This window comes from Acartia tonsa, chromosome 12 (genome assembly GCF_053477335.1).
Source record: "Acartia tonsa isolate MP-2025a chromosome 12, ASM5347733v1, whole genome shotgun sequence".
NCBI lineage: Eukaryota > Metazoa > Arthropoda > Copepoda > Calanoida > Acartiidae > Acartia > Acartia tonsa.
The window spans coordinates 18,229,079-18,243,910 of record NC_137271.1 but is presented as its reverse complement, the minus strand read 5'-3'; the positions used below and the strand labels follow the sequence as shown (position 1 = coordinate 18,243,910).

The 14,832-nt window shown below is 32.9% G+C and overlaps 1 protein-coding gene across 1 annotated transcript; it reads right to left on the bottom strand.

Annotated features, from left to right (window-relative positions):
- Positions 1-1,085: 1,085 nt before the first annotated feature.
- Positions 1,086-14,808, bottom strand: LOC145333953 (uncharacterized). Its single transcript, XM_080179212.1, has 13 exons — positions 14,720-14,808; positions 14,284-14,306; positions 13,447-13,522; positions 9,067-9,163; positions 8,013-8,074; positions 7,764-7,841; positions 6,157-6,235; positions 4,983-5,045; positions 3,119-3,234; positions 2,927-2,954; positions 2,164-2,194; positions 1,467-1,512; positions 1,086-1,232 (listed from the first exon to the last, which is right to left on the bottom strand). Exons 1-13 carry the CDS (start codon positions 14,797-14,799, stop codon positions 1,187-1,189), a joined length of 825 nt encoding a protein of 274 aa, XP_080035338.1. The 5' UTR covers positions 14,800-14,808; the 3' UTR covers positions 1,086-1,186.
- Between the last annotated feature and the right edge of the window lie 24 nt (positions 14,809-14,832).

Genomic DNA, 14,832 nt, shown 5'->3' with positions numbered 1-14,832 from the left:
TCATCCCCAATGATTATAAACAAAATTACAACTTCTATAGATTATTGTTAGTGGTTGAAACGATTGCCACTCAACTGAAAGAACAAATCAAAATTTGATAATAGTCCCAAGAATAAAAACGCTACAATAATAAAACTTTGGGGACCAGTGTAATAGGAGAATCATATCAGTTGAGCGGTTAGCGAGATCCTTCGCTACAGACAAAAAAACCTTACTACTTTAAATAATAGGATACTCACGCTTTGCTGATTTTCTTTTACAAAAAAAGAGCTTCGCTACTTTTGAAAAAAATACAAATAAAATAAAATACAAAAATTTATATTTATTAAATGGTTTCATGGATAATTGGCATAACCAGCTAGCAAAATTAATTGTTGATAAAATTGGGTGGGTAGGGGGGTGGGGGGTAGTTGAATTAATTAGACAAACCCCCAAAACATTTGAAATAACAAAAATTTTTTTTCTTCAAATTATTTTAGTTGTTGGTTAGAGCTTATGATGTTATAGTAAACAAGGATGACAATATCCATAAAAGCGAAGCACTGAAACGGTAGGACAAACGGACATTAACACTTGTATAGTATCTGAACTGAAAAATCGGAACATAAATGTATAAATGTCGAATCAAAATTGTAGGTAAATTTGTTGAAAAACTGCTTAAAAACAGGATAATGTTTATGGACATACTTAAATTTTTGGACTTGATTATAGAGTTGCTTCGCTTATAATATTGTTCCTTGTTGTCCCAGGAATCAATATACCAAAAATCAGATCAAACGGATAATTAAAACACTTGAAAATTTGTTGTTAAAAAAGTAGAAAAATCAACCTGTTTAAAATGGACGTACGGACATTGTGGTAATGATTATAGAGTTGCTACGCTTTCTAAATCGTACCCAACTACTACAGGAATCATCATGCAAAGTTTGAAATCGATAGGACAATTCTAACATGCCTAAATTAACGAATAAAAGCTATCTATCTCGGACGGACGTACGGACGGACGGACGGACGGACGGACGTACGGACGGACGTACGTACGGACGGACCGACCCTAATTATAGAAAAGCTTCGCTTTTAAAAATATTGATACATCAATTTTTGATTTATTAAATTATTAAATGAAAAAATTAAATATATTTATTGAAACAATAGTTTAATATTTACAATATTAAATTACCATGATTTAATGTACATTAAATCTAACTTTCAGGGACTTTTTCTCTCTATCTCTGAAAATAAATAAGTATAATTATAAGATTTTTAAAGCTAAATTTCCTACAGTTCGTTTGATCGTTAATTAATTTTTTTATAATTGTCCTTTTCTTTTTAACCTTGGCATGGCGATTTCTGTAAGAATAAAGTACAATCTAAAAAGCGAAGTGACTCTATAATAATAACGAGATAGTTGTTAGTTTGTCTATTCTAATCATGTTAAATTTTTATAAAATTTTATTATACTGTACCTTCTACTTTCTTCAAGTTGTTTTTGTACTTTTCTTCTTTCTCTCTCTAGAACAAGAACGAAAAAGGTCATAAATGTATAGATGTATGATTTGATATAGAATGAAAAACATATGAATGGGATACGAGGATATAATGACAGGGGAAAATTTGATGCTGTCCAACTGTCATATTTTTCTTTCCCGAAAAAGGGATGGGGGGAAGAAAAAAAGAGATGGGAGAAAAGGGGGTTTTCCCCATCTCTTTTGAAGAGATTTTCTTCCCCTCTTCCCTTTTTCTGGAAAGAAAAATATGACGTTACTGGAATCATGTCCCCATTTTTTGCACCAATACTCACAGCATCGAAAATTTGCACGGTTAATTTAGCTTGTTGTTAATATTGACCTTATTTATTGGTCAGTTCGTTAATCCAGAAAGAGGGAGGGAATAGGGAAAGGGGGGGGGATAGTGAAATGAAAAATTATAAGATTATTACCAGTTTTGTTTGCCTCGAGGGGCCGTAGGCCTAAGCTAACAAAACTAGACTTTTAATAGTTTCAAAACTGGTATTAATTTTATGATTTTTGATAATAATATTCGTGTAAAATTGTCTGTAATACGATGCTATACATGAATTTTCAGCATGGCTGGGTACCGGTTTTAATCCAGCGGATAATAATCGGTTTTGGAAGCCATACTGGAAATTGTATTTGTATTTACCTAATGCAGCTATTTCAATTATCTCCTCTCTGATAATTAACATATTTATAATAATAATATTGGTCATAGCATCAGGGATCTAAAGGGATAAGACAATGGCCGATAAATTTATCTACATCGCCAACGACGGTACACGAAATTACCCCTTGTGTAGATTGAAATTGAAACGTTTGGATACTTAACTTAATGAACCAACCAATCAAAGAAAAACAAACAAAAGTCTCCAAATAAAGTCAACGTTTTTAAGCCAATAAATAAGAAAATATTATTATAAAACTTTGGTGACTAGTGTAATAAACAGCCGAATGTCCCCTCCCGTTCTACATAGCATTGTTCAAAATTTGAGTTATCATGGGTTAGGTAGGATACCCCGCCCCCTTCAAATAAAAATATACCCAGCCCCCATTTTTTTCCTAAATGAAATCAATGTCCACGACATTTAAAACAACAATGTCTGTCCGTCTTAATTTCTCGGGGACTTGTAGACCAATGAGGCTTTGCTACTCATAAGCTGAAATAAATAGCAAAAGGGGGAGGGGAATGGGGGATGTTAGGACAAATCTATTTTTTAAACAAAAACTTTAATTAGGTGTGTGTGTGTGTTTAGGGGGGGGGGGGGGGTTGCTGTTAACCCTTCATTAATATTTCAAGGTGAAGTTAAAAGTGTTCAATTTAGACTTAATGTCGTTCTAATTTACAGATTACTCTCGCTTTCCTATATTATTTTTTTCTAATTTAAGAATATATTATAAAATGTATTCCTAAGCACAACATCCAATAATGCCTTCACTCTGAAATTAAAATCAAATTGTTGTAAAAATAAATTTTTAGGTAAAAGTATTAAAAAATTCTTTATTTTTTGTATCTACAATTATCACTTATCCCCACTAAATGATTTAAAGCTTTAAGAGGTAGAACTTTAGACAACTTCTCAGTTCTCTGAATATTAACTTACCCCAGATCACTATCTAATTCCTCAATCTCTGTTTCATAATCATAATCATAATCATAATCATCTGATTCTGTGTTAGTTTCTGCCTCAGGATAATCATAATAATCTTTACTTTCTTCCTAAATACAAGGATGACAACATTTTAAAGTAGTAAAGCACAAAAATAATCGATTCCCATTATATTAATCGCATATTCCAGCGTAATAAATAAATGTTCATTATTGAAAGGAATCTTTAAGTAATAAAAGACAGACAGATAGACAGCCAGATACAAGACAAACAGTCACACAAACAGACAGACAAATATACTGACAGACAGACTGTTATATATATAGACAAACCAAAAGACAGATTGACGATTAACAGATTAACAGATGACGGATTGACAGATAGACAGACAGACAAACATTCAAACAAACAGATATACAAATAGATAAACAGATAGACAAATAGATAAACAGATAGGTAGACAAATAGATAGACAAATAGAGAGACATACAAATAGACAGATAGATAGATAGATAAATTTTCTAACATACTGATAGATAAATAGATAGATAGACAAACAAAGTGGTAGTGCGAATGGGGCGCTTGTCCAATATTATGGTATGGAGATCGCTCTTCTATGAGTACTACTAAAATTCCTACTTTTACTGCAATACACATAGACATTCTCATCGTCGGTTCGTCAATTTAGAATGCTTATCCCTCTATTCCCACAAGTATAATACGAATTTGGTTGAGCCCATGGTAGCTCAACAAAGACCCACGCAAGGTATTATATTGCTTTAAGTTAAGAATAAATGGTTGGTTATGGTATTCGATCTATGTCATATAAGTATATTAAGCACTCAAGAAGGAAGATGGTTTTATAAAGTGTATTTACATTACAAGTGAATAAGTTAAGTATGAAAATATTTACAGGATAAGTGATAATAATCATAAGTAGTGTAGGACAGAAAAGTGCCCCAAGTCCTAAGCATTGAATTGTGCTAAGTGTTAGATCTCTAACATAAGGCCTAAGCTCAATTCATGCTAAGTACTGAGGGTCCTAAATTTAAACTACAATGCATGCCAAACAACTAAGTCATTACCTTTAAAGCCAGAAGAACTTGATGGTTAGAGAGTCAATAAATAACTGAATTATTTTAAGAAGTGCAAGCTATAACATCAACTATTAATAAGGGTCTAAGCCCTTGTCTGTTTAATAAAGTGTTTGTATGTTAAACTTGTGACATAAATCAAACTATGGTTGTAGGCATACATACTAGAACTAAGTGGTTACATGGTTACTTCAATAATAAACATAATGTTTTAATAAGCATATAACAATAATCAATCACATACAGTTTACCATGATTAGGCTAGCATTACCCATATATGGTATTATATTAGTAAAGATAGGCTAATAAATACTTAAAAGCATATAAAAAGTGCCTTAGGGCTAGCTAGAGTAATTGTATCTCGTGCCTGAGTTGCGCTCGATAATTGCCATGGCACGTCAATCAAATATTCAGATTCTACTTTTATATGGTGTAAAATTTATAGTAAACATAGGTAAGTGGACTAGATGCGAAGCATTTCTGTAAAAGTCTCATTCGTATGTTCAAAGAATTTTGAAATTTGGGGATCGCATCTCCAAAAGAGATAGACAAATAGTCAGATAGAGAGATAGACAAACAGACATACAGACAGACTGACCTCATAATAAGGATATCTACAACAAACATTATCTTATATGTATATTACAGACACAGACATACAAAAATAACAGGCGAATAGATAGACAAAAAGACTGACAGGCAGACTATAAAAAGATAGATAGACAGATATAAAGACAGATTGACAAACAAACAGACAGACTGACCTTGTAATGAGGATCTCTACAACAGACAGTATCTTCCAAGTTAGAGTTTGGATCATCGCAAACCTAAAAAGGATGTTTTCATATATTTATACTAGCGGCTACGCCCCTAGAAGCCTCTAGGGGCACTTAAGGTTGGAGGGGGAAAAGTCGACATCTTCCCATTTTTAATTTGAGTTTAAAAAGAATAAAAAAAATATTTTTTGGGGGGAGGGGGGTGAAGACACCCTCCCTAAAAATAGTTTAAAACCTTCCCAGGACCTATAAGAAGCTTCACTGTATAGAAGAACAATATCGGTTAAGCGGTTAGCGAGATCCTTCGGGACAGACAAAAAACGCTTACTACTTTATATAATAGGATAATACATTATATTGCTTATTAAATAAATTGTGAATATAGAAAACAAGAATGACAACATCCATAAAAGCGAAGCTCTAAAACGGTATTACAGACGAACATTAACTCCTGTAGAGTGTCAAAACTGAATATACATAATATAAATATACATATTTTGACCAAATTATACGTAACTTTGTTGCAAAACTTCTTAAATGCAGAGTACTGTTTAAGGACATACTGACATTTTTAGAACTTAATTATAGAGATGCTTCGCTTACAAGATTGTACCTTATTGTCATAGGAATCAGTACACCAAAAATAAGATCAATAGGATGATTAAATCACATAAAAAATTGTTGTTAAAAAATTTAAATCGACATGTTTAAAATGGACATACGGACATTCTAGTAACGATTATAGAGTTGCTACGCTTTCTAAATCGTACCTAACTAACTCAGGAATCATAATGCAAAGTTTAAAATCGATAGGACAATTATGACATGCCTAAATTAACGGAAAAAGCTATCCGTTACGTACGTACGTACGTACGGACCGACCCGTATTATAGAAAAGCTTCGCTTTTAAAAAGTTAATTAGGTTCCCTTAGCCTTTCTTCCCCCCTTCCTAAAAAAACAAACTACTCTTCTTAACTTTAAACTAGACTGAAAATAAGGGGGATGGGTTAAAGTTTTATTCCTATTCCTGCGGTGGGTTATAGGGTTATAGCCCTGCTGGGCTAACCAATACTAATAAAACCCAACCTTAGCTGATCTAAATTGATATATGAGGTTCAGTGCTCAAGAAGGCACTTTAAGGGAAAAGGCCGATTTAACTTACAATTAAAGGAACAGATTTGGTGGCAAATTTAAGAATTTCTGCTCTTGGATTGTCCGTCATCCAACCCTTCATATCACATCTAAATACAAGTTAAGGTTAGCTACGCTACTTTGTAATTATGGTCTGTCCGTCATCCAACCCTTCATATCACATCTAAATACAGTTAAGGTTAGCTACGCTACTTTGTAATTATGGTCTGTCCGTCATCCAACCCTTCATATCACATCTAAATACAAGTTAAGGTTAGCTACGCTACTTAGTAATTATGGTATGTCCGTCATCCAACCCTTCATATGCACATCTATATACAAGTTTAGGTTAGCTACGCTACTTTGTAATTATGGTATGTCCGTCATCCATCCATTTATATCACATCTAAATACAAGTTAAAGTTAGCTACGCTACTTTGTAATTATGGTATGTCCGTCATCCATCCATTCATATCACATCTAAATACAAGTTAAGGTTAGCTACGCTACTTAGTAATTATGGTATGTCCGTCATCCATCCATTCATATCACATATAAATAAAAGTAAAGGTTAGCTACATTTCTCTGTAATTATGGTCTGTCCGTCATCCATCCTTTTCTTGACAGATTTTAAAACTACTTAATTGTTTAAAATTAATTAAGCTCCTTATATTAATCATTTTATTTCTATAATTTACTCTATAGCTAAAGAAGTAAGGAAAAACGTTGTATTTTAAATCACTAAAAAAATAGTGTATTGGTTACATGTCCCTAAATTTAACATATTTAACAATAATCTATTTTTCCTCAGTCCAAATATTGTGTTTCGCTGAAGTGGATATTGTTTCCCTTGTTATACATTTCTTTGGACACACTTCATAGCAGAGGATATGAAATAAAAACTAGTTTCTAGTTACCTATTTCTTTGGACACTCTTCATAGCAGCAGGACACGAAATAAAAATTGTTTCTACTTACTTATTGGACACACTTCATAGCGGCTAGACAAAAATAATATCTAGTTTCTAGTTACCTATTTCTTTAGACACACTTCATAGTAGAGGACATGAAATAAAAAACTAGTTTCTAGTTACCTATTTCTTTGAACACACTTTATACAACAGGATGAGAATTTAAAACTAGTTTTTAGTTACCTATTTCTTTGGACACTCTTCATAGTAGAGGACATGAAATAAAAACTAGTTTCTAGTTACCTATTTCTTTGGACACACTTCATAGTAGAGGACATGAAATAAAAATTAGTTTCTAGTTACCTATTTCTTTGGACACTCTTTATAGTAGAGGACATGAAATAAAAAACTAGTTTCTAGTTACCTATTTCTTTGGACACTCTTCATAGTAGAGGACATGAAATAAAAAACTAGTTTCTAGTTACCTATTTCTTTGGACACTCTTCATAGCAGAGGACATGAAATAAAAAACTAGTTTCTAGTTACCTATTTCTTTGGACACACTTCATAGTAGAGGACATGACATAAAAAACTAGTTTCTAGTTACCTTTTTCTTTGGACACACTTCATAGAAGAGGACATGAAATAAAAAACTAGTTTCTAGTTACCTATTTCTTTGAACACACTTTATACAACAGGATGAGAATTTAAAACTAGTTTTTAGTTACCTATTTCTTTGGACACACTTCATGGCGGCTGGGCAGGAAATAAATACTTCTGGTTGCTTTCTTAGGCTTGAGGTAGACCTTAATAATAACTATATTGAAACAAGGACAATTTCATACATTTTCTGCATCTTATTTGGTCCCTAAATTCCCTTCCTGTTTGTTTTAATGGTCGAAAAAAAACAGGCATCGAGCCATACAAACTTCCTGTTATTTTGTATTATTAATTAGAAAACAACAAAATAATTTTACTGTTTTTGATGTTTTTGTTCTTGTAGCTCCATTAGATCCAGAAGATTTCTTAAAAACAAATCCTAAAATAAAAAGTTGTTAGTTTTCATGAAAAAGTATGCCAATTTTAAAAGAAAAAAAAGATCGAGTTCCAATTATTGTATTGCACTATTAGAAATTATCTGCCAATGCTTTCATAAAAAAATTCAAATGAACTAAAAAACACATATTTGTATTTTTATAATCACGCAACCTTGCGAAGCACATAACAGAAGCAGGGCACCAGGGGCGTCCAAGCTTTTTATTTTGGGGGGTAAATACCCCCTCCTAAATGGTTGGGGGTGCCTACGGCACCCCCAGGGTAGGGGTAAATTTTAAATGGGGGGAGTAAAATGAAAAAAAATTTGGGGGTGCCAGGGCACCCCCAAAATCGTTTGGGGGGGGGGTAATCGCCCCATTACCCCCCCCCCCCTTGGACGCCTATGCAGGGCACTATAATAAAAGTGTTACACACAAATAAATATTGGAGATCATAGATTTGGAGGTCCCAAGGGCCATACAAATGACCAGAAAGAATTGAAAAAAAACTTTTTTATTATAATTTTTTAATATGGAAATTAAAGATAGATAGAAAAAGATTCAATGTTATTTTTGTAATAAACTAAATTTCAATTTATTTTAAAATAAAAAAGCTTAATTTTTATAATCTAAGCCATTTTTTTCTTAATTGTCAACGGTACGGCGCTGTTATGTACATCGACCTAATTATCATTGTTTGTAAATGTTTAAGAAGCAAAGCAACTCTACATGCATTCCGTCTGTCTGTGTCTAGGCTATTATATCCAGGGATCTAAAGGGATAAATTGATGTACATCCCCAATGCTGATGATCAAAATTACCTCTTCTGTAGAAAAAAATTAGTGGTTGAAACGTTTGGACGCTCAACTTAATGAACAAACCAATCAAAATTCAATTAAAGACCCCAAAGTTGTAAAGCCGACGAATAAGGAAACGTTATTATAAAACTTTGGGGACTGGTGTAATAAGCAATGTCCCCTCCCTCCCTGTACTATACCTGTATTTCTGGATATCTTTGGTTGAACCTGGTGAGAATAGCAGCCTCATCAGGTTTAGTCTTTCTTAATCGTCCAGGCCTTCTGCTTCTCATTTCTGATCAGTGATTAAAGTTTTACACAAACTAGCATAAACATTTTCTTTATTTGAAACAAGACTCTGGGGGAGGGTGAAAATTAGACACTAGAGGGGGAAAGGGTTTATTAACTGTAACTCCCCACCTCAATGAGCTTGTGTCGACTCTCAATTGGGTTTTTGAAAATCAACCAATAGTGTCGAGAATATTAACACCGCCAAGTAGCAGACGAAAAAAGTCACTGGAAAAGAGAGGGAAGTAGTTATCTGCATATATGTACATTGTACTAGAGATCTGTTGGGTCTAAAATAGCTTAAATCCATCTAAAGACATTTATAAAGCTTCCTTGAAAAGTATAACCAATTATGACCATCAGTTTCCGAGATCTTTAGCTTAAGACAAAAGTTTATAAAAGATTAATGATGTCTAACTGTCTGTTTGCATCAAAGGGACTGTTGAACCGATATGGCACTCCTTTATAGTGAAGATTATAATAGGTTCGGGATGATCTATAACTATTTTTTGGGGAGGGTGCATCCACCCAACTATAGAAATCATCCCTAGAAAAATTAAAATTGGAGCGTTGACAACTCCCCCCCTCCCTAGGCTAACAAGTCAATTTTTAATTTTTTAATTTTTCATTTTAATATCCGCGAAAAGCTGTCTATAATACAATGTGATAAATAGCTATTATTAATTTGTGTCTATATCTTAGTGTTCACATATAATAAGCAATTAAACTTAACAATGACATCATTTATACTGTGAGTATTCTAGTTTTATTTATCACTTATCAGGGACTAAAGAGATGCCCCTACAATACAAAAGGTATCTTCTTTTCTCGTATATGAACGGACAAGCTACCAAATGCAGGATCATTAACTTATAGACTATTCTATTACATGCCTGCCTCCCAGCTATCATAGTCCATATATTATTGCTGCGCTATTTATGGACAATATTGTTCTTGTTGGGTTCGCTTTATATGTTTTTGGTTATATTGCATAAAATTTTAATTTTTGTGGTTACCGTGTTGTTAATTGTTATAAACAAAGCATGATTTGCGGTTACAACAAGAACAAAAATGGATCAAAGGTAGTAAAGTGAAGATGGAAAAAGAATAGTAAATTTTAGTACAATAAAAATAGGCAACTTATTAAAATTAAAATGAAAATTGTAGGCTTATTTCGAAAATTAGAGGGGGAGGGCCGGGGGGGGGGGGGGTGATAGTTTTTCATTTATTTGTTTATTACCCAGAGTCAGGTTAGGTTAGGTTAAAGGGTAGCCTCGCGGGCTTGGGTCACTACATGAATAGGATCCTTGAAGGGCTTAGGTAACAGAAAAAAAACGCCACATTGATTCCAATTCATTTAAAAAATAACGGTTGAGGGTTTCAATTTCCGATAGGTACTTAATTCAAACCATCGACGCTAATAAATGTAAAATATCAGCCTTTCCGTTGAATTATATTATTTATAGAGTAGTTGTGCAACTACCAACCATATATATAGTATGTGTGTATGTTTGTACTAATGTATTATTTATAGAGTAGCTGTGCAACTACCAACCATATATAGTATGTGTGTATGTTTGTTCTAATGTATTATTTATAGAGTAGCTGTGCAACTACCAACCATATATAGTATGTGTGTATGTTTGTTCTAATGTATTATTTATAGAGTAGCTGTGCAACTACCAACCATATATAGTATGTGTGTATGTTTGTACTAATGTATTATTTATAGAGTAGCTGTGCAACTACCAACCATATATAGTATGTGTGTATGTTTGTACTAATGTATTATTTATAGAGTAGCTGTGCAACTACCAACCATATATAGTATGTGTGTATGTTTGTACTAATGTATTATTTATAGAGTAGCTGTGCAACTACCAACCATATATAGTATGTGTGTATGTTTGTACTAATGTATTATTTATAGAGTAGCAGTGCAACTACCAACCATATATAGTATGTGTGTATGTTTGTACTAATGTATTATTTATAGAGTAGCTGTGCAACTACTAACCATATATAGTATGTGTGTATGTTTGTACTAATGTATTATTTATAGAGTAGCTGTGCAACTACCAACCATATATAGTATGTGTGTATGTTTGTACTAATGTATTATTTATAGAGTAGCTGTGCAACTACCAACCATATATAGTATGTGTGTATGTTTGTACTAATGTATTATTGAATACAAAATATGCAAATGTATTTTTAAAAGTAACGTTTTTCTATTTTTAGGGTCGGTCCGTCCATCATGAACAGTTAGCTCTTTTCGTTAATTTATACATGTTACAATTGTCCTATCGATTTAAAATTTTGCCTATGATAAAAATTAGGTGTGATCTGGAAAACGTCTCAAATGATCGTAAGTTTGTGTTCTGAAACATTATCATGTATTAAAGCAGTTTTTCAACATTGACTTTGATTTATATTTTGCTTTTTCAATTCTGACACTCTACTTGTTAATGTTTGTTTGTCCTACTGTTTTAGAGCTTCACTTTTATGGATGTTGTCATCCTTGTTTCTTTGCATTTCATGTTGACCACAATTGTTCTTGAAGATTTAAATATTTTTATGAAAAATGCAACCCAGATGTTTTGATAAAAAATCTAAATATTAAAAAAGCAATAATGGAAATAGAATACGTAGACATATTGACAGGGGAAATCTAGGTTGCTAATATGGACATATTTTTTTTGGTCAGTCAGTTCATCTAACAGAAGAGAAAAGAGGGGTATCGTTTTTTTTAGCCAGCTGCGAGTATAACTTTATCACAGTACATACCTATAGATATATAATGAGACAACCTCCCCACCCCTACCTACAAACCTCTAACCCCCCCCCCCAAAAAAAAAAAAAAAAATAAGCGCTTCGTGCTAAAGTTCAATCGAATTGAAATAACCCTCCTATAAACGTAGATATTTTCTACCCCCTCTCAAAATAAAAAGCTTCAATGTCCTAGAGTTACAAAAATATAAAAAACGCTGAAAATAAAAGTCGAGGCTTATACATATTTTTAGGACTATCACAAGTAACAAAGTATTATTATTAAAGTATCATTAATAATATTTGTCTTTGCTGCGCTTTTGATGAAAATTTTTTCCTTGTTATGTTAAGATTTTGCTTTTTCTTCCCTCGGCATATTTTAGATTACTTCCTTAGTGTAATAAATCTAAATATGTATGTACCCTATGTATAGTAATTAAACCCAGAGATCTAAAGGGATAAGACAATGGCTGATAAATTGATGTACATCCTCAATGATGATACACAAAATTACCCCCTCTCTAGATCTAAACTAGTGTTTAAAAGGTCTCAACTTAATGAACCAACCAATAAAAATCCAGCGAAAGTCACCAAGGTTGTTAAGCCAACTAATAAGAAAACGTTATTATAAAACTAGTTTAATAAACATTCCAATATCCCCCACTCCCGGAATTAAACTTGTAACAATTTTCATACATCATCCGAAACTAGCGAAGCTAATTACGAATAACTAACAAACAACGAACAGATAAAGTAAGTAACTGAGAAGATGCTCATTGGTATGGAAGAAATACGTCTTCAAAAAAATCGATATATTATTACATGAATGTTGCACCATAATTTCGTGCACTGCACTGTAAGGGAGTGATAATCGCATCTGGCTAAATCACCCCCTTTAAACCATCCTCTCCCCTTTTAATGTATGAACACACTGATCAATAAATAAGGTCCATATTAGCAACCTAAATTGATAACAAAATTTCTCTGTCAATATATCCACGTATAATCTATATATCCATTTCAAAATTAAATAAAAATTAAGATAACGGACAGATGGACGTATATGTAGAATTACAGAGTTGCTTTGCTAATAAAACATTATGTCAGTATATGCATTGAATATATGGCTTAATTAAAGCAAAACCTTTTTTAGTAGCTTTTTAACTTTAAGTTGTAAATACAGTAATCTAGCAGAGAAAGAGGGCACAATGGGCAGTTTAATACATCAGTCCCCGAAGTTTTATAATAACGCTTTCTTATTCGTTGGCTTAACAGCTTTGGGGACTTTAGTGAATTTTTATTGGTTGATTCATTAAGTTGAGTGTTACAACCACAAATTTTAATTTACAGAAGGGGTAGTTTTGTGCATCATTATCGGTGATGTACATCAATTTATCAGGTTTTGTCTTATCCCATTAGATCCCTGGTATATCTAGATATATATCAATCATGTGTTTATTGACGTACAGACCCAACTTATTGAAAAGCCTTGCTATATGATACCACTCAAACTTTAATTTCCTTTTGATTTTGGTTTTCTTAATTGTTGTCGGTTTACATTAATCACCACCATAGAGTTTTGTTTAGGCTTCCGGGTAACTTAATAATACATACATTAGTTAGATATTAGCGACTACACCCCCTAGAGGCCTCTAGGGGCACTTGACGAGGGGGAGTTCGATTCAATAACTCAATTTCTTATTTCTATTTAAAGAGAATAATCTTTTTTGTGTGGGGGGGGGGGGGGGAGGTTGATCACCATTCCCCCATTTCTAGTTTTAGTTTTAAAAATAATTTTTTTTTTTTTTTTGGGGGGGGGGTAGTAATTCTTTTTGTAGGGTCGATTTCTCTTTGGCGGGTGGTGGTACCATCCTCCAAAACAAACAAACAAACAAACAGACAGACAGACAGTCATCATCTGACTTTATTGTAAGGATAGGACAATAGACGATAAATTAATCACACCCGATTTTCATCTTTCAAATGATTCTCCTTTGTATTTTAAAATAGTCGAAATACTAGTGCAGTGTCGTGCACAGGGTTTTTGCCCGGGGGGGTTATTTTAACACCCACCTTAAACCATTATAAATGGGGGTGTAATACTAATGATAAGATAAGTGCTATTTTAAGGTAAGGAAAATGGTTATTTCCTCTTTGTCTTCAACCACCCAGGTAATCAATATACTCAAAAAGCGTTCTTTGGTTGATAGTTGGATGCGCGAAACGTGATATTTTTTTCACACACCCCCCCCCCCCCCCCACCTTAAAAAATAGACAAAAAAGGGATATCTTTTTTTAAATGTATAAAAAGATTAATTTTAGATATAATAAAATTTTAAAATAAAAACAAAATAACTTACCAAAATCTGGAATATTAGGTCTTCTAAAATTAAATAATAGAATTGTTAACATCAATATTGGTGAAAGGTTTAAAGATATTTTCTTATTCATGATTTTAAAAAAAATATGCTTCCAGGAACACTTGAGATGATGGAAGATTGAATTCGAAATTCAATTTTTTATTTTAGAAAAAGAATTAGTAAAACAATTTTAGGGGGGGAGGGAGGGGTGGTGTTGGTACACCCCCTCTCCCTCCCAAGTACTTACAAACTTTTCAAGGACCTATGAGAAGCTAAACTGTAAAACAGAACCGTATTGTGTCAGCAGTTAGCGAGATCCTTCGCTAGAGACAAAAAAAAACACCTTTCTATTTTATATCTTAAAATAATGCTTTTACTACCCATGAAGTTTTATCCATCTCAGAGCTTTCAATGATCTAGCATTATAAATGTTTACCTGGTTGTTATAGGAATCTCCTGTTGATTTAGAGACTGATCTTCATGAATAAGACTGGAGAAACTAAGGTGCTCAGCCATTTCTGGGAATTATTTAATATCTAATTTGAATTC

What these genes read in the sequence shown, in the direction of transcription:
- LOC145333953 (XM_080179212.1), bottom strand. Translation starts at nt 14,799, where the DNA reads ATGGCTGAGCACCTTAGTTTCTCCAGTCTTATTCATGAAGATCAGTCT. An exon ending in GAGATTCCTATAACAACCAG is followed by an intron (nt 14,307 to 14,719) that starts GTAAACATTTAT and finishes ATTTAATTTTAG; the next exon opens with AAGACCTAATATTCCAGATT. An exon ending in CCAAATCTGTTCCTTTAATT is followed by an intron (nt 5,046 to 6,156) that starts GTAAGTTAAATC and finishes CATCCTTTTTAG; the next exon opens with GTTTGCGATGATCCAAACTC.